The following is a 21,004-nucleotide window of genomic DNA, read 5'->3' as shown; positions in this document are numbered from 1 at the left end:
CTGTGATAAACCATGATGGAAAAGAATACAAAAAAGAATGTATATATATGTATAACTGAATCACTTTGCTGTACAGCAGAAATTAACACATTATAAATCAACTATATTCCAATTAAAAAAAACATCCTCAATCCAGTCTTTTCCAAGAGCCATATTCATTAAGAAAAATTTAACAACACACAGGAGCAAGCAAGTGTTACTCTAGGATATAGTACTTCGGGGTGTTTTTTTTCCCCACTTGTTTGAGCAGATAATTAGTAGGTTGTGTTGTTTAGTAATTATTACTGAAGAGCTAAACACTTCCCTTCTAAAGTCTACTTTCACAAATATTTTATAAATAAACTATTAGTAGTTAGAAGATGGTTTCGATGCTATTCTGATGACACTAGAACCAGGGGTCCTGGAATGCCAGAAGCCTCCCCTAACAGTCAGTCCCCTTCTCCCCGCTGGGTGGGAGAGTTTGTTCTACACAGGAACAGGGATACAGTAGGTATCCAAGCACCACCTGGGTAGGGCAACAGCACCCACCATCCCATTATCAAAACCGACCAGGTCTTGGGCAAGGAGGTTTATGTGATCTTCCTATTTTCTTCACTTCACCACCCCACCCTCCCACAGCCCAACCTGTTCTGAACCTCAAGACCAGCCCACAGGGGCCTGACTTTGTGGGCCCAGATGAACTTATCCACTCAGCAGTGGATGATGCTGAGGAGATGGAAGAATAGCCAGCTCCTGGGAGCCAGCCCAGGAGGCCAGACCCTGCAGGGGTCCGCTTACCACACAGGCCCGCGCAGGAAGGAACTGCCAGCCTCCCATGGGATCCTGCCCACCAGTAAGCAGGACAAACAGAGGTTCGGACAATGACCAATCAGATTGGCATTTGTTCCTCTCTATGGAGCAGGAGGTGCTATGAAAGAGGCAGAGAAGTCTCTTCCCCCAAGACCACCCCACGTTTCTGATGTCAGATGGAGTTGTTATTTACCCAGGTTCCCAGGTGAAAATCAATGATCTCTGTGGAGTGAGGTATCAGACAGTTCGTTCAGTAAAAAGCTATGATATAACCTCCTCAGAGAACTGAAGCAGGTTGTTCTTCATTTCCCCTTGAGGCAAAATGAGCCCTGGAAGTGGGAAAGATGGCTCTGTGAGAGAGCCTGGGAAGAGTCCGAGTTTGCCAATCCAGACTTGTGTAACTAAGTTCTTTAAACAGAACACTTCTAAAAATAACACTATTGATCAGCAGCTCTCGCCATACTCTGTAGTCAAAGAAGTTAAAGCATCAATCATTGGGATTTGGTTTTTATTTGCACTTTTTCTCCAACCCCAACTCCCAAAGTTTCTTTTTTTATGAGAAAAGGAATAAAAAACATAAGAAGAGAACTACAAACCTTTTTCCTTAAAGTATTGTGTTGCACTGAATTCTCTTCTCACCTACACGTATTTCCTCCAGCTCTCTGGATTTATTTTCTAGTATTCAATTCACATCAAGGATGACTACTCACTGACTGAAAAGATAATAAATACTAACAGACCAAAACACACCTAAAAGAATTGCTCTAAATGTAACTGGTACTGAGAAAGGGGATATTTCCTGCCACATCAATAAACAAAGGATGTCACAATCATCTACGACTGCAGTCCTCCAGCGTGAGCTGAGGTAACGCAGGGCTGAAAAGAATGCCTGCCATCTAGCAGCCATCAGACTGCAAGCCGCTCCCTGTGGTGAGCCCTGAGGAAACTCAGGATGTGTCAGGATACTCGCCCAGATGAGCGATTTCATTGAGTCCAGACTTCTGCATCTTCCCAAACGTAAAAGAGTGCTAAATTCCTTAACTTGAGATATCTGGTTTTCTTTAATTAACAATAATCTCTTGACGTTCCCAACTACCTGTCCTTTGTTACAAAATTCCTATTTATCCTGGCTCCTCCCCTCGCCTCCTCGGAGCGGCTCCTCCCCTCGCCTCCTCGGAGCAGCTCCTCAGAGCTATCTGAAACGCTGACTCCCGGGCTGCAGTTCTCATTTGCCCCAAATAAAACTTAAATCTCAACCTTCACGTTGTGGATATATTTTTAAGTCAACAGTACCAATTTTATAAAGGTGAGTACTGAGCTTGGAAGACAAATGAGTGACACGTCTGCCTGCTTTCCTGACATTTATGCAAGCCAACTAAAAGCAAGGGGAGGGCTTCCCTGGTGGCGCAGTGGTTAAGAATCCACCTGCCAATGCAGGGCACATGGGTTCGAGCCCTGGACTGGGAAGACTCCACATGAAGCGGAGCAACTAAGCCCGTGTACCACAACTACTGAAGCCTGTACGCCTGGAGCCCGTGCTCCGCAACAAGAGAAGCCACTGCAATAAGTAGCCTGCGCACCTCAGTGAAGAGCAGCCACTGCGTGCCACATCTACAGACAGCCCACACACAGCAACAAAGACACGATGCAGGCAATAAATTAAAAATAAATAAATTTTTAAAAAAAGCGGGGGAGACGCAGAGGGTGGGGGAGTTATAAAGCATGTAGCTCTTTAAACAGCTTTTCTGGGTGACACTGCAATGCCGGCATTGGTTTATTAAACAGGATAACTAGGACGTGTCCATTGTTAAGGGAGATGGGCTGGAAATCTTGATGAGCCCTGATTGCCCTGTGTGTGTTTCTACTGCCACGCATGACTCTATAGCAAAAGCCTCCCTCGCTCTTGTTTCAAGGTCGGTATGTACAAGCATTTCTTTTTCTCCACACTCATAATCAATAGTACCTAGTATTCTGATCTGAGCAAACCAACTATAGAAGAAATGTATGAGGCAATGGGGGAATTTGACATTAAGGAACTGTGAACATTTTAGTCGTGATAATGTTATTGTGGTTTTAAGAGTCCTGATCTTTTAGAGATATCTATCAGAGTTTAGGGATAAATGATGTGAAACATGAGATTTCACTTTAAAATAACTGAGTGATTTGGGGAGAAAAGGTTAGGGGTGTATAGAAAAAAAATAAGATTAGCCCATTTGTTGATGATAGCTAAAACTGGTTGATAGATTCATGGGGTACATTTTCATATTCTTTTCCACTTTGGTGTGTGCTTGAAATGTTTTATGTTTTTTTTAAGAGTACCTGTAATCAAAGGCGAAAGGGAAAAAAAGCGCTCTTTCCAGGGCTTTCTTGGGAGGGCTATTATATCCCTTCTCAGCTTACCATTGCCCAGAAGATATCACGGGCCATTCACTGTTAGCTCCAAGAAGAAAGGACACATCCATCCTAGTTTTCTTTAAGACTACAATCTTGACCTCTATCTCTCTCGGTCTCAAGAGAGAGATTTAGCTCTTGATCACCTCCAAGAAACAACACCCTTTAGGATATTGAAACCGACAAGAGACAGCCTGCAAAATCCTACCGTTTACATTAAAAGTCTGAAGGCATTGCCGTGTTCTAGATCTGTGGGTTAACAGGGCATGACGGAGCACACGCCGTTGGTAAGAATTTAATTTAGCGCAGGTATGAAGGGATGCCTTATGAGACAAAATGGCACCAACTCCATGGGGTGGGCAAAGAAGTGAGAATATAAAACAGAAGACAATCCACCATCCCTAAATTGCTGCCCCTCAAAAACTGTGGATACTTTAAAATCATCTGTATCCTTTTACGCAGAAATCCCAAGTCTAGAAACGTATTCTAATAAAAAATTGGGCAAGGGCACAAAGAGATGCGTACACTGATGTTTACCACACCTTTGTTTATAACAGAAAAATAAAAAAACAGAAACGAAAAAACAAATGTCTATCAGTACAAAATGGTTAAAATATTAATGAGACACATAATGGACTTATATACAACCTTTAAAAATGCTGACGTCTGAGGTATACCATTAAGTAAAATGGTGGGTTTCAAAACAGATTTTATAAAAGCTTATCTTCATTTTTAAAACAAAGTATGTTTCCTATAGAATGGGAAAGAGCTGGAATAAACAATAAGATGTTAACAATGATGTTTTCTGGTTCATAAAAGTGATTTTTACCTTCTTCTTCATGTTTTTCTCCATGGTCTTAGGTTTTTTCAGTGAGCATATTTCAGGATGCCTGAAAAAGCTACTTCTTTTAAGACATGGAGATGTCCAAAGTAGGAAAGAAGTTACCAGAGCTGGAAAGAAGTCAAAGGTAAAAATCCAAGCACATAACCCCAAGCTGGGACATCTGACAGCCTTAGAGGGTCAGCATTCTTTCCCCTCTTTCAAAAGACATCTTGTACTGAGCAACTGCTCTGTTCCAGCTACTAGTCCAGGACTTGGAGATGGAAAAAATGGTGCATGCTTCCTGCCCTTGAAGTGGTTTAGGATAACTGGGGGAAAGGACACTTATACCCAAATAAATGAAATGCAGTAGTGGGGGACGTCAGACGGGAGTCATGCGTGGTACAAGGGTACAGAGCAAGGAAGCGTCTCACCTGGCCAGGGTAGCAGGGTGGAGGGGGAGAGGAGCCGGTCAAAAAAAAAAAGAGTTCAGAGAAGACACCATGGGATGAGATTCTAAAGGCAAATGGATGTTGCCATGTGGGTACACTCTGAGGACGGTCATCTCAGGCAGGTGGGATGTAGGCAGCTGTGGCGGAGAAGGGCAGGCATTGAGAAGCCTAGTATTTTAGGGGAACAGAAGCGCAGATGGAACATGGGGTGGGGGGTGAGGCCAGGAAGGTAGGTAAGCCCAGAGTATGGAAGGTCTCAAATGCCCCACTGAAGCATCTGGGTTCCAACGGACCAAGACTCTCTCCTCCACGAAACTTTAGTCAGGCCCCTCTGAGCCCTCTTCTCAACTGGGCCTTGACCTTGGGCTTCCATGTCTGTCCTTGCAGAGTCCAGTTTGAGCAAGACGCCTGCCAAGGCAGTTTAGAGAGAATCTCCCCACCGTCAATATCTCATCACCCTCGATACCCTTGTATCTTAAATGCTTGTATCTTAAAACTTTGATATCTGGCCTGCCTGCGGTAAGAATCCTATTAAGTCAGTTTAGCAAGAATCCCCCTATCTTTCATGTCTCCTCTTAGTAATTGTCCATCCACCTATCCCCCCACCAGCCTGCTCCACTTGTACTTGAAGTTGAGCCTGCTTTCTCTCCCCTACTGCAATAGTATTAACCCCTACTACAATAGTCTTCCTTACTATTTTTATAAGTGTGAGAATAATTTTTTAACACAACCTGAAGGTACCATGGAACCTGCGAAGGGTCTGGGGCTTTCCCAAGATTAGTCAGTCTGAAAAGTATGCAGAGAAATAACCACTGTGGGTCTTATCACAGTGTACATTTTCTGAACCAGGCACCGTACCCAACAATCTACACACAGTAGCTCATGTAACTGTCACAAGGGCCCTTCAAGGTGGAGAGTGTTATTAAACCCATTCCACAGGACAGGAAACTGAAACTTGGCGCAGTGTAGCCATTTGTCCAAATTCATAAAGCTAAGAAGTCGCAGAGCCAGGAGATGGTCCTGGGCTGTCTGCCTCACGTCCAAGTTTGGTGCTGAGATAGTAGGATGAATCTAAAACTCTGTTTTCTCCCAAGCTCTGCAATATTTACAAATAACCACAAACTCAACATCTATCTTCCTACTAAAAGCAACTTGGTGCAACAAATGGGTTACGGGAGGAGCTTTATCGTGCACAAAAATAGGACTTTATGGAAAACCTGAGAGAAATCAGGTGAAATTGGATCTGTCGGGGAGCTAATTTTTTTTTTAACTCAAGAGAAACCATTAGGGAGTAAGTAGGTTTTTTTTTTTTGCTTGTTTAATAAGCAGACACAGGTGAGAAATCTGAGGCAGGTACTAAAGGGAACCCAAAGGTGGGGGAGGTTTCCTATTCTGAAGGGAGGAAAAAAACAAAGGATGAAAAACACTGTCATTAAACAGGGAAGTTGGGCCAGACAAGCACAGGTGGAGGCAGAGGGAAATCCCCAGTGATGCCCAAGTTATTTAAGGAAATGCAGAAACTGGCATTTAGGGAGACTTGATTCCAGGCAGGGAACCAGGGAAGACAGAACTGTCAATCAAGATACACTTACTAAGCAACAAGAAAATGACGGTCAAGGGGACAAAAACAGCTCATGCTTCTGAGAAGCTTGTAATTTACATTAGGAGGATATACACACAAATGCACACACACACACACACACACACACGTACACACCTATTTGTGATCATTGCAGATAACAGAAACAGCTGATATAGTCTATAAGTAAATGGAATCTGAGTTCTGCCTTCCGATGGTTAGGAATTCCACGGATAAGAGAAAAAGAGTAGCTATTCCAAGCAGAGAATAGGGTGAACAAGTGCCTAGGAAATGAGGATGCAAGAATGGTTTTCAGGGGCTAGCCGGGGTTAAGGGCAGTAATTTGGGGGGGCGAGGCTAATTCTGGAGATGAGGAAAATTACAAGGGGAATAGGATATGTGGGAGATAATTAGCATTTACTGAGCATTTTCTCTGCGCCAGACCCTGTTTCAACCACTCCATTTTGTTTCATCCCAATGACCCTGTGAGATAAGTAATTACCTCCACATCAAATAAGACCAAACGGAGGCCTAGGAAAGCTAAGCAACTTGAAAAAAGCCTCATAGCAAGCTAGTGAAACCACACTCCGTTCTGTCTGACTCTCTCTGCTGCCTCTACCAGCCCCAAACATTGATGTAGCACCGGCTGTGTGCTCACCACGAACATGAGTGGCCTCAGTGACATATGCCAGATTATAGCTACTCCCTTGTGTTCACCCAACCCAGGGTTCCAGAGGGTAGGTTTACAGGAAACCACTAATTCATTTTCAGGAGATGTAAACATATCTGAATTTAGGGCACAAGAGAATGAAGGACTGATACATCTTGACACTGCTAAACATGACTGTTAGTATTCACTAGACACAGTGACCAAATACACTCTTTAAAAGTCTGGCTTAAAATGTTACCACTTTTAGGTGGGAATAAAAATTGGTACAACCACTTTGGAAAACTGGCAATTTCTCAGAGCTAAACATACAGTTACGATACGATCTACTGTAGTAATATCCAAGAGAGATAAAAATGTATACTCACACAAGAACCTATATGCAAAGGTATACAGCAGCTTTATCCATAATGATCCCATATTGGAAACAATCCAGATGTCCTTCAACAGGTGAATGGATAAACAAACTGTAATATCCTCATATAAAGGAATACCACTAAGCAACAGAAAGGAATAACTATTGATACATACAACAAAGACCTAAACCTCAAAGGACCCAAGCTCAAAATGATACTTAAATTTATGATTCCATTTTTATGACAATTTGGAAAAGGCAAAATTATACAGAGGAATAACAGATAAGTGGTTGCCAGGGGTTAAGAGAGGGGAGAAGGTTTGAATACAGAGGGGTGGCATGAGGATTTTTTTTTTTTTTGGGAGTGATGAAGTTGTTTCATATCTTGAGTATGGTGGTATGTGGTAGGCTGAATAATGGCTGAAAAGATGTCTACACTAATCCCTGGAATCTGTGAAAGTTACTGGAAAAAAGGAACTTTACAGATGGAATTAAGTTTGCTCATCAGTTGACCTTACAATAGGGAGATTATCCTAGATTATCTGGCTGGGCTCACTCTAACTAAGTGGGTCCTGAAAAGTGGAAGAGGGAGGCTGAAGAGTCAGTGAGAGAGATATGCCATGGAAGAAGAGGCAGGAGAGATTTGAAGCATGAGAGGGAATCATCCCACTGCTGGCTCTTAAGGTAGAGGAAGGGGGCCATGTGGCCAGGACCTGAGAGTGGCCTCTAGAAGCTAAGAACAGCCCAGGCTGACAGCCAGCAAGGGGACAGAGACCTCAGTCCTACAACCACAAGGAACTGAATTCTGCCAAGAACCTGAATGCGGAAAAAAATCAATTTTCTCCCAGACCCTCCAGAAAAACATATGGCCCTGCCAACACTTTAGTCTTGACCTTGTGAGACTCTAAACAGAGAAACCAGCTGAACTGATGGACTTCTGATTGTCAACAAAAACAAACAAACAAAAATGCACAACCTAAAAATTGAGAATAATGTTTTATTTTAGGGCACTTACTAAGAACTACAGGCCAGGATGGCAGCCTCTCAGATAGCGCTGAAGGACTGTTCCAAAGAGGTCTAGGAGGAAAACCAGGATATACAGGAGTTTTTGCAGTGTGTGTGTGGAGGGCAGGGGGAGGGACAACACAGGACACATGTAGTGGAACATCAAAAGATTACTGCTGGGGAAGACCTAAACAGGCATTTCTCCAAAGAAGACATACGGATGGCCAAGAGGCACATGAAAAGCTGCTCAACATCACTAACTATCAGAGAAATGCAAATTAAAACTACAATGAGGTATCACCTCACACTGGTTAAGATGGGCATCATCAGAAAATTGGGAGATTGGGATTGCCATATATACATTACTAATAAGAAACAAATATCATATTGTACACTTTAAATATATGCAGTTTATTGTATGTCAATTATATCTCAATAAAAGTTTTTAAAGAAAAAAAAAAAGATTACTGCTGGAACTTCCCTGGTGGCACAGTGGTTCAGAATTTGCCTGCCAATGCAGGGGACACAGATTCGAGCCCTGGTCCAGGAAGATTCCACATGCTGCAGAGCAACTACGCCCCGTGTGCTACTACTACTGAGCCTGTGCCCTAGAGCCCATGTGCCACTACTGAGCCCATGCACCGCAACTACTGAAGGCCGCATGTCTAGAGCCTGTACTCCTCAAGAGAAGCCACCGCAATGAGAAGCCCTCGCACTGCAATGAAGAGTAGCCCCTACTCGCCATGACTGGAGAAAACCCACGCACAGCAATGAAGACCCAACACAGCCATAAATAAATAAATAATTAAATAAATACTTTTTAAAAGATTACTGTTAATCACAAAAAACAGACATCTCAAGTTAATGCTTTTAGTGCTTTTCTATGTATGGGAAGATGAAAGAGTCTGGCCTAACTGAAAACATTCCTCTAATATGCACCTTAACTATCTAAGGCCAGTATGCTGTTTTTCCCAGTCCTGAATTCCCCTCAGGGTGCACCATCAAGGGCAGGTGACATTCTTTGTCCACATGGCTTATGGAAACTGAGTGATAATAAACTTGTATTGTTTTAAGCCTTTAAATTTGTGATAATTTGTTACAGCAGCAACAGAAAACTAATACAGCATAGCTACACAGCTCTATGTATTTTTCACACCCCCTACAATAGAACTATACTCCCAAAAAAGTGACTTTACTCAGTATAAATTTTAAGAAAATATTCTTGCTTTAAAAGACGATTACTATGGACAAAAAGAAAAGTTCTAGCCATATTTCTTCACATCTCCAGCCCATAATCTCCACAACGATAACTCAGGCTTGGAATTTGGTCTCTGTCCCTGCCCATCCACTTGCCCAGAACTAACCTAAGCTCCTATAGCCTGAGGCCACTTTCCATGCCAAAGGCCAGCTCAGAATTTGTAGCTAATAGTTTGCTTTGGCTTTCAAACAAGTCAAAACTTACACTGTCTCAGGGGAGGCACCCATGGTTAACAAGACCTGCTTTCCCAGGACTGCAAACAAGAGGAAAGCCCAAAACTGAAGTGTGAAAGTCCATTTTAAAGAACTTCACTGAGGACTCTCTAAGACAGAGAGTTCCATCCACATAGATGCATCAAAACCAACCTGCAGAGCTCGAAGTAATGGATGACTCACCAGGATTTTTAACAGCTAATGGAAGAGTATTCTGAGAAATGCTGTAAATCCAATATTTTTCTCTGAAGAAGTAACGTGGTGTCCCCCACCCCCACCCTCCACTTCTAGCTCACCACAAGTGTCATTAGCGCTCCTAATTTTTAACAAAGCCGCATACAGTTCTTTCCCAATTTTCTTATAACATTTAAGTATATTATATGCTCTCTTATCAGGCATGCTCAAAGGAATAGCACATCTATTTTTTAACTACACCCCACAGCTTACAGTCAATTAAAAGTCCATAAAATCGGGACTTCCCTGGTGGCGCAGTGGTTGACAATCCGCCTGCCAATGCAGGGGATGTGAGTTCGATCCCTGGTCTGGGAAGATCCCACATGCCGAGGAGCAAACTAAGTCTGTGCGCCACAGCTACTGAGCCTGCACTCTAGAGCCCACAAGCCATAACTATTGAGTCCACGTGCCACAACTACTGAAGCCCACACGCCTAGAGTCTGTGCTCCACAAGAGAAGCCACCACAATGAGAAGCCCGTGCACCGCAATGAACAGCAGCCCCCACTTGCCACAACTAGAGAAAGCCCGCGTGCAGCACTGGAGACCCAACAAAGCCAATCAATTAATTAATTTTAAAAGTCCATAAAATCAGTTAAATACACCAAAGTTAAGATTTCTAGACTCAACAAAGAGATCAAAAAATATTTATTAAGTGCCTTCTATGGGCGAGGCCCTGGGAAGTACAAAGGAGCAAAGCATGGATGGACCTTGTCTCTACACATGCCTTAAAATGTCACTAGACATATGATCAAAATTAATAACAATCTAAGGCAAAAAAATTACAAGATCATATACAAAATAAATGCTACAAGAGTTCATAGTGGGAAGAGACTGTGGCTGGGGCAGTCAAGGAAAGAAAACTCTGCACACAAGCCGAGAGAAAAAAAAGCAAAACTAGTAGAGACAATCCTCCCAAGACAGGACATTACTTTTTTTTTTTTTTTTGACATTTCTTAAAAAGAGAAATCTACTAACTCCACCTGCAAAATTTCCCTCTTAGCAAACATCCCCACAAGACATGAACAAGACTTTAAAGGAAATACACTCACCCCAGTTTCAAAAACAAAAAGAATGTCTGTGATTCTGAATTTGGACTCACAGCTAACTGCACAGAAATTCATTCTTCACTCATCTCTATTGGGAGCGAAGGTGAAATTTCTGGATGTCTCTGGGCTTCTCTGGTCATCGCCACAATCTGCGCCCCTGCAAGCAAGGAAGGGAGTGCCCACCGAAGGCAGTCTCAACCCGCAACTGAACCATGTGGGCCGGTTCCACCTGAATTGACTTGGGAGCCATTCTACTTGGTGTACAAAGCATGACACAGGCTGCCAGAATTGTCACTTCCTTTAGTTACATATTATTAATTAGGAATGGGAAGGGTCCTAGCACATGCCAACCCAAGTCCCAACACCCTTCAGCATCTGGCAGTCTTCTGTTTTGTACCACACTCACCGAAAGATGTGCAAAAGAATGTTCATAGCAGCTCCATCCATATGAGCCCCAAAGTGGAAACTATCTAAACAGTTCCTACCAAAGAGTTGCGGGATAAATGAATTGTGGTATACTCATATAGTTAGATACTATAGAACAAAGAGGATGAACAAACTGCATCTACACAGCACAAAAGGGATGAATTTGACAAGCATAATGTTGACCGCAAGAACTCACACACAATGTGCACATACTGCATGGTTTTATGTAGACAAAGCTTTCAAAAAAAAGAAAACCTAAACTAATCTATGGCATCAGAAGTCAGAATAGTAGTTACCCTGAGGCAGAGGGAGTCAGTGATGGGAGCGATACCAAAGGGAATTCTGGGGTCCTGAAAATGTCTGTTTCTTAGTCTAAGAGGTGGTTATAAGGGAGTGTTTACTTTATAAAAAATCATCAAGCTATACATTTATGAAAACACTTTTCTATATGAATGCTTTATTTCAAAGAAAAATTTATCTTAAAGAAAACTGAAAACTGTCTGTTGTATTAAAGGATTATAGTAAGGTGATCAAAAATTTCAATTTACAGTTGAAGAGCTATATGTGTATTCACATGCACAATCTTTTGTTTATATACTTATTTTCTATGGTGACTGTTTTACTATAGTCACTCAGTAACACACGAATATGCAGGTGGGAATTAAATATATACGCATAGTGGTGTCATAAAATTAAAGAAGAATAACCTTAAAATTAAGGATCTCTGCCTGGCACACAGATCAAAGGGATGATTTGTTACTCCACTTCACTAGTCCTGGTATACCACCCTTAGAAGATGGAGAAAGAGGAGGAGGAAAAGGAAGAAGAGGAAGAAGAAAAGGAGGAGGAGAAGGAGGAGAAAGGAAAGAAACAACTTCAGCTTTTCTTTAAAAACTCTGAAAAAATAGGGTGACCAGAACATGTTGTAGGACTGCACAATTATTTGTTAAAAAATTGTTACAAGACAAGGGGCAGGGACTAGATGTCCCCAGTAACTCCCACTCTATCTAAACCACAGCCTGGCTTAGGAAAAAGCAAATCAGACTGTAGGCTGACCCCAGCTTAGAGGTGTAACCCAACAACCTACTATCTGTCCCATGTACTGGCCACAGATATGTCACTATCCCATGCCAGCAATTAGGTACAGAATTTTCCTCCTCCTCAACAATTGTAGCGTACGTCTTTTCTTCAATTTAGCACTAAGCAGACAGAAAATCCCTCTTTCCTGCCCTCATATAATCCAGCTCTCAGGATGAGCAACCATCCCCACAGCATTTGGAGGTCACAGTTTCCTGATGACTGTGAAAGTGGGGAAGAGGGAAGAGGTCGTCTAGAGGAGCGGTCTTCCTAAGTAAGGTACAAGATGAAGCCCTGGGGCCAAAGCCTTGCCTCAGTTCCCCTCGCGGGGAGGGCTCCTGCCCTCCGGTTCAGCCAGCACCTGCTAGTCCCCGGGGCCCTGAGCAGAGACTGCGGCACAACCTTGGCGAAGACGCTGGGACTGCTTGGGCCGGCAAATGTCGGCCTCTGGTCCTTAAGAAAGGCCGGGCTGACTCTAGCAGAGACCCTAAGTAAATGGTCACCTGTCAATCACTTGACCTAAATACACCAGCCCCTGGGGGCAATAGGAGGGAGGGGGTTCGTCGGAGCATGCTCAGTAATCGGGATGACATCACTTCATCAATGCTGAGGCCGGGAAGGCTGCATCAGCAGCATCCAACAGGCTGCCAGGAACGTGTCAGCGGGGATCGGGAGGCTCCCATTAACTCGGTCCCTCCCCACGCGACTCGCATACAAAGAGGGCACCACCAGCTACACACGCTGAGGACAGCGGAGGGGGAAGGGCGGTGGGGGTTGGGGGAGGCTGGCTTATTTCATTTGACATATTCCTTTAAGAATTAAAACCCAATGGTATTCCCTCCCCCCACCAGCAGCCCCGCTACAGAAAGGGAACCAAGTCTGGGGAGGGGAGGAGAGGGGAGTGAGGAAACGTGGGAAGGGAGATCAAGGGGGCGGTGGGCAGGCACACAAAGTAACTTCTTTCCTGGGCACAGAGGCTATTTGGCGGCGCCCCGGACCCCCAGCCCCACAGATGTGAGCGCACAGCCTCCTCTCCACCCAGCATGAAGCACATCCGAGGGTCTGCGGACACCAGGTGGGGGCCGCCCCACTGGGGAAGAGTCAGACCCGAGGTCCAAGTCAGGACAGCCTGGGCTGAGAGGAAGCAGGAGGAGACACAGGAGGCCTCCTGGGGACACCAAGGCCCCCAGTGTTCCCCCATCCCCCTCCTCCCGCGTGCAGAGCACGGGGAAACGCCGCGGGGAGCCAGTTCTACACAGCTGGGGGAGCTCCGTGCCGAGGCTAGGATTTTTCCGACACCTTTTTTCCTTCTTTTCCCAAGCTCGTGAAGTGGTCCATAAATCGAACGGATGCCTGAGAGCATTTGTGGGTCACAGAGCTCATACTTTAAGGGGAGCCTGGGCTTGAGGGTGGCCTGAACACACTACCCACGCGGCGTGGCCAAGGCGGGGAACAAAAGGCCCACCCGGGCCCCCACCCCAATAGCAATGGCGGCGCCGAACTCTTCCTGGCCCCCCGCCCCCACCCCCGCCGCCTGCGGCCGGTCCCGCGGCCCCCAGCCGACCCTCCACCCGCCCAGGAGGGAACTACAAGATCGGGAGGAGGGGATTTCTCGTCAAAGTCCACCCTAGAGGGCAGCCCCGAGGGGAGGTCCGAAGGGGCGGCCCGAGCATCTCTGCCCGGTCTGGGGCGTGTGGGCGCCGGACTGCGGCGCGAAGCAGCAGTGGAGGCCAGACTTCCCAGCCACTTACCCCAATCACCACGGTCTCGTCGCCTTTAAATTTGGGGATGAATTTGTCCCCGCGGAGGATCTCTGCTTCGTTGAGTGGCCGGAACCGGCACATCACTTTGATGCTGCATTCGGCCGGATCCGCCATCTCGGCCGGCGGCAGGGAGCGGGCGCGGGGATGGGCGGGGGGCCGCGGTTCGGCACAACGAGGTAGGTGGTCGAGAACCGCACCGCCCGCAACGAGGCCGCCTCCCGCAGCCTCCGACGAAGCTCCTCAGCAGGTCATCGCGAACTCGGCGGGCTGGGCAGCTCCGGCCGCCCCGAGACCTGGTAGGTGGGCAGCCTATCAACCTTTGGCCCGGCCGGCTGCAGACCTGCCTTCGCTGGCCCTGCCCTGGCCCTGCGCTGCGCCCCGGGCCCACCTGCACACGACCACGCGGCGGGCGGAAGAGGCGATGCGCAGGGAGCGAGCCTCTCCCGGCTCAGACCTCCCGGGCTCCTGCGAGCTCAGCCATCCTGCATCAGCACCAGCGCGCTCCGCCGCCTCCCCGACCCGCCCCTTCGCCCCGCCCTCCTTCGGTCCGCCCTGGGACGGTGACGTCACTGCGGAGGTCCGCCCCGCCCTCGCCCAGGCTCCAAGAGCAGAGCATCCTGGGATTAGTAGTCGCCGCACCTGCGAGTGGAAGGACGAGGATGCTTGGACTTGGCTTTCGCGGACAGCGGTGGTGCCCCGGGTGCCACCTCCGAGAGCCTCCAGGTCTTGGCTGGCTGCCCAAGTCAATAACAGGATGAATGTCACATCCAATATTCCCAGTTAAAATCTCTACAACTAACCAGGTCTATATTACCTCTTTACACCTTTCTGTGATCCCAAAGGAAAATCTCCTCTTAAGACAGTGTCCAACCAGTTACGGACCATTTTCTCTATGTTCATCAGTTTTTAAGCATCGTTAGGAAATCAGGAGGGAAAGGAGATTTGCATGAATATTTGAAGCCAGCAATTCCTGGAAATGCCTGTACATAGATAGCAGTTCATACATATTTTGGGTCAGGGACTCCTTTAATATCTGGTGAAAGTTAGGGATCTTTTCCATAACAAAAAACAAAGACAAATAAACCCATACACACCTGCAGATTTTTCATTCTATTTCAGAGGGTTTGGGGGCAACTGAAGCCTGACTGTAACTCCCAGGTTAAGAACCTCTTAATTACTCCTATGTAGTAGTACAGTTTACAGAACCTCTGCCTAATGGCTACTTATAATCCTGTAGAATGAACAGAATATATACAGGATGAAGTCCAAAGTACTTTGCAAAATACTTCCAGGTGCCATGATCAGATTTCTTTCTACTTAGCCTCATCTCTTGCCACTTCTTGTCATCTTGATGTTTACACTCTGATAAACACCAAACTACTAGTGGCTTCCTCCATTTAAATTCACCTCTTTCTCTGCTTGCTTCTGACACTTTGTTTAAGCATTTACTCTCCTGGAGTCAAGCATTCATGCCTGTTAGTAAATATGTATATTAGGACTGCTACCATAGAAAGTAATATAAGTCCATGTGTAGACTCTGAGTCAAAAGGAGAACTTAGAAGAATACATATTAATCTTGCTTATCAAAGGAATGATTAAAAACCAAGCCAGGAAACAGGCAGACTACCAAGATTCTCTCTACCTCTGGCCCCTGTTCTCTGTTTTTATTGGCCTTACTCTCACTCTAGATCATCCTTCCACATGTCAAGAAACCCAGCTGCCAATAGCCCCTGGGGTTCATTCTTCAATTTCTACCATTAGATAAGGATAGATGTTTGTTCGGAGATTTGATTTGCAAACTCCTAGGGAAAGTCTGTGATTGGCCTGAGCTTAGGTTGGTGTCTACCCCTAGCCCACTCAATGAGTCAAGGACTTTGTAAGATCATGCAGGAATCTCATGGTGTGAAGCTTCCCAAAAGAAGAGGGATGTCAGTCCCAGAAGAAGAGTGTTTTGCAGAGCTGGCAGAACAGTTAGATGTCCACTCTCCCTTTCCAGTGCTATATTTTCCTCTAAGACTCAGCTCTACCCTCCCTCCTTAGGAAGACTTCCTTGACTCGATAAACACCGACAGAGAGTAGGTGGTCCTCCTTGTTGTCTAATCACCTTCTGTGTCCACCTCTGTCACTGCGATTCCATGGGTAATGATATCTGCCTCATCTTTTTGTCTCTAGCACTTAGCACATAATAAGCAGCATATTAAATAAGGAATCCAGCCTAGGAGGAAGCTCAATTTAAGTGAGAATCTCAGCTCTGCTCCTTACTAGATGTGGTACCCATGGCAAGGTATTTAATTTCCTTAAGACTCAGTTTCTTCATCTCTATCATTGGAGTAATGATATCATCTCATAGAGTTTTTGAGGGAATTAGAAGAAATAACACTTTTAAAGCACCCAGTATGCTGCCTGACACATAAATGGTATAAACCTTTGAAAGTTAGATATGATGATGATATGAACAAATCATTGTAAAACAAGTAATATACTCAGTTAATTTGAGGAACACATCTGTTGATTAAATGCAGATGTACCTGGGAATACAGTTTTTCCACCTAGCTGAGAAGAGAGACTTACTGAAATAAACTTTTGTCAACTATTGTGAGCAGCACCAATTTTATTTCCTCTCTTCAGGTACAGTGAAAGTAGTTTTAAAAGGCCCAAATGCCACATTTTCATCTATTTTCACCTTAGTAGTTCTCTGGTTCAGACACCATCACAATATACTGGAGAGGGCAATCCAATCCCCAGTTTCCCTGAGCCCACCAGAGGATGCCTAGAAGCTCACACACACTGGTTTGTCTGAGGTCAGAACATGGATAACCTGGGGTAGTGAGAGAGACCTGACTGTGTGTCCCTGGGTTAGCTCTTTGTTTATTCATCCAGCTATCCACTCATCAACTATTGATTGAACAAATGACATTTGCTGCCAATATACACATTTAGGTTTATTAAGTGAACTCAAGGGGGCTAATATAGGGGCCCCACTTGAGGGAAAATTGCAAAATAAATTGTCACCCTTGGCAACTTAGAAACAAGACAGTACTGAGGGTAGAGTGTTCAGTGGTGCTGAGAAGGCTTAATCAAGAAGAGGACTAAGTAGGATTCAAAAAATTAAAAAGAACAACCAAAGCACAGACAACAAAAGAGAAAACAGATACATTGAACAATATCAAAATGATAAACTTCTATGCATCAAATGATACTATCCACAGAGTGAAAAGGCAACTCACAGGATGGGAGAAAATATTTGCAAATCATATATCTGATAAGAGATTGATATCCAGAACACATAAAGAACTCCTATAAATCAACAATATTTTAAAATATGATTTAAAAATGGGCAAAGGACCTGAAAAGAACATTCTTCGAAGATGCACAAATGGTCAATAAGCACATGAAAAGTTGCTCAACATCACTGATCATTAGGGAAATGCAAATCAAAATCAAAATGAGATACCACTTCATACCCATTAGGAAGGCTTTTATTAAAAAAAAATAGAAAATAAGTGTTCAGGAGGATGTGGAAAATTGAAACTCTTGTAAAATTGAAACTGTTGATTAGAATGTGAAATGGTGTGGCTGCCATGGAAAACAGTATGGCCATTCCTCAAAAAGTTAGAGTTAGATTACCATATGATCCAGCAATTCCATTTCTGGGTATATACCCCAAACAATTGAAATCAGATATTTGTACAGCCAAGTACACAGCAGCACTATTCTCAATAGCTGAAACGTGGAAGCAACCCAAGTGTCCAAGTCATCTATGGGGTAGACAAAATTTGGTATATACGTGCAATGAAATATTATTCAGCCTTAAAAAGGAAGGAAATTTAGACACATGCAACAACATGTATGAACCTTGGGGACATTAAATGAGATAAGCCAGTCACAAGAGGATAAATACTGTATCAGTTCTATGTATATGAGGTACTTAGAGTAGTCAGATTCCTAAAGACAGAAAGTAGAATGGTGGTTGCTAGTGTCTTGAGGAAGGGGAGAATGGGAGTTATTATTTAATAGGTATGGAGTTTTAGTTTGGGAAGATGAAAAATGTTCTGGTGATGGATGGTGGTGATGATTGCATAACAATGTGAATGTACTTAATACCACTGAACTGTACATTAAAATAATGGCTTAAATGGTAAATTTTATGCTATAAAATATACTATGGATTTTATGTTATTGTGGTATATCTTACCACAATTATTTTTAAAGTGATTCCTATACTTAGGATGTGTTTCTGACATCACGGGTTGGCTCATTCAGCTCCATTTGTTTTTTGTTTTGGGGGGTTTTTATGGGCTGCACCACATGTGGGATCTTAGTTCTCCCAAACAAGGATAGAACCGGTGCCCCGTGCACGCAGTCTTAACCACTGAACAGCCCTATTTTACCACAGTTTTTTAAAGATACCTTTGTGCACTGTTGGTCAGGATGTATATTGGTGCAGTCACTATTAAACAAAACAAAACAAAACAAAACAAAACAAAACAAAGACAGTACAGAGTTTCCTCAAAAAATTAAAAACAGAACTATCATATGATCCAGCAATTCCACTTCTGGGTATTTATCCAAAGGAAACAAAATCCCTTACTCGAAAAGATATTTGTACCCTTCTGTTCACTGTAGCATTATTTACAATAGCCAAGACACGGAAACAACTTAAGTGTCCATCAGCAGACAAATGGATCAAGAAGATGTGGTATATATACAATAGGATATTATTAACCCATAATAAAGAAGGAAATCCTGTATTTGCAACCACATGGACGGAGCTTGAGGGCATTATGTTAAGTGAAAGAAGTCAGAGAAAGACAGATACTGTATTACGTCACTTATATGTAGAATCTGAAAAAAATCAAACTCATAGATACAGAGATCAGATTTGTGGTTTCCAGAGGCAGGGGGTGGGGGAGTGAAGAATTGGATAACAGTGGTCAAAGGTACAAACTTCTAGTTATAAGATAAATAAGTCCTGGAGATGTAATGTACAGCATGGTAACTACAGTTAACAATACCATATCGCATATCTGTAAGTTGCTGAGAGAGTAAATCTTAAAAGTTCTCTTCGCTATGTATGGTGATGGACGTTAAACTTATTCTGGTAATCGTTTCACAATATACATATATCAAATCATAATGTTGTGCACCTAAAACTGATAGTGTCATATGTCAATTATGTCTCAATTCTTAAAAAGATGAAGAAAAAATAGAATAGCATTCCCAGGGCTGGCGGTTAGGGGGAATGGGGAGATGTTGGTCAAGGAGTACAAACTTGCAGTTACAAAGCGAATACATCCTGCTGATGTAGCGCAAAGCACAGTGACTGTAGTTAACGATACTGTACTAAGTACTTGAAAGTTGCTGAGAGAATGTCTTAAATGTTCTCACCACAAAAAAGAAATGGTAATTACGTGAGGATGCAGGTGTTAGCTATCACTATAGTGACAATCATCTTGCAAAATATGTGTATCAGATTAACAAGCTGGATACCTTCAACATATGCAGTGTTACAGGTCAGTTATATTGCAGTAAAGCTGGAGAAACAAACAAACAAATTAATAATAGATTTCCCCAGGGTGGGAGGGAGTAAAAAGGGGAAGGGAGGTGTTTCGGTTGTCGGGGTTAATTCCCTGACATCCATCCCACTACTCCCTACTGTGAAATCAGAACATGCTGTGGAGAAATGTCCCCAGCTCCGGGGATGGGCTTTAGTTAGTCTCAGCCAAACTGGATCATTCCATCCTCAGGGATGGGCAGGATGAAGCCAAGGAGATAAAAGGAAAAGTTTGCCAAATTTTTGAAAAGAGATTCTATTGCCCAACCTTTCCCTCCCTGGCTAGAGGATGACATTCAACACCAACTGTTACTGACACATTCTGTGACTGAATGGAGAACAAGGCTTAGGATAAAGCCAAGCTGTGGACAACAGAGCCAAGAGACCAAAAACCCTGGGTCTTTGATTACATGATTGAGCCACCGAGATTCAACAACCCAAAGCCCACCCTTCTCTAGACTTCTTTCTTGAGCCAGTAAACTTGCCTATTCTTCAACACAGCTTTCTGTGACTTGCAGCTGAAAAGGTATTTACTGATACCAGCATATATCTAGGGAGCAGGAGAGCAAGAGACACAGTCTAGGTCAGATTAAGTTTACATACCCAGGACAGCGAGGAAACCTATGTGACCAGAGTGAAATTAATGAGAGATGATGCAAAGAGGCTAAGTGAAACAAGCCAGAGAAAGACAAATACCGTATGATCTCACTTGTAGGTGGAATCTAAGAAAAACAAACCAAACTCATAGATACAGAGAACAGATTGGTGGTTGCCAGAATAGGGGGTAGGGGAGAAGGGAATCAAATGGTACAAACTTCTAGTTATAAGGTAAATAAGCCCTGGAGATGCAATGTACAGCATGGCAACTATTGTTAATAATACCACATTTGCATATTTGAAAGTTGCTAAGAGACTCAAAAGTTCTCATCATGAAAAAAAATTGTAATTATGTACAGGGATGGATGTTAACTAAACTTGTGGTGCTAATTGCACAATATATACATATAAGAATACAATGCTACGTGTCAATTATATCTCAATTTTTTTAAATATATTAACAGTGAAGGAAAAAGATATTGATTTGAGAAAACCTTTCTGAACAGCTCTAGCCCACAGAGCTCTGCTGTCTCAGGCCATCGGTCCCCCTGATTTGGCACTTGGGCACTTGCTGTCTTCCTGTCATTGTCTGGTTCTGTTCTCTAGTTCTTTCCTCTCCATGGTATTTTTCTTTCTGTTGAATGTCTTGTGTGTATGTCTTGCTCCCTTACCTACGCTGTGGGAATCACATGTTATTTATGGGCTTGATAAAAATGTTTTCTGAATGATCAGTCTGTGTCCATCATGATCATGATAGTGGCAAGGACAAATGAATGAA

General features: G+C 43.7%; 1 protein-coding gene across 2 annotated transcripts in view; it reads right to left on the bottom strand.

The window, feature by feature from the left end:
- The window catches only part of KIF5C (kinesin family member 5C), a 153,498-nt gene extending 138,892 nt beyond the window's left edge, over window positions 1-14,606 (bottom strand). Inside the window, exon 1 of one of the 2 annotated variants that reach the window (XM_057745260.1) lies at window positions 14,064-14,606. In XM_057745260.1, the coding sequence (XP_057601243.1) occupies window positions 14,064-14,189 (126 nt within the window). In that variant the 5' untranslated portion in view covers window positions 14,190-14,606. Of the gene's footprint in view, window positions 1-14,059 lie in introns of both variants that reach the window. The other variant, XM_057745259.1, reaches the window with a different exon arrangement.
- Between the last annotated feature and the right edge of the window lie 6,398 nt (window positions 14,607-21,004).

This window comes from Hippopotamus amphibius, chromosome 8 (assembly GCF_030028045.1).
Source record: "Hippopotamus amphibius kiboko isolate mHipAmp2 chromosome 8, mHipAmp2.hap2, whole genome shotgun sequence".
Classification (NCBI taxonomy): Eukaryota; Metazoa; Chordata; class Mammalia; order Artiodactyla; family Hippopotamidae; genus Hippopotamus; species Hippopotamus amphibius.
The sequence above is the reverse complement of the archived record's forward strand: the minus strand, read 5'-3'. Positions and strand labels throughout refer to the sequence as shown.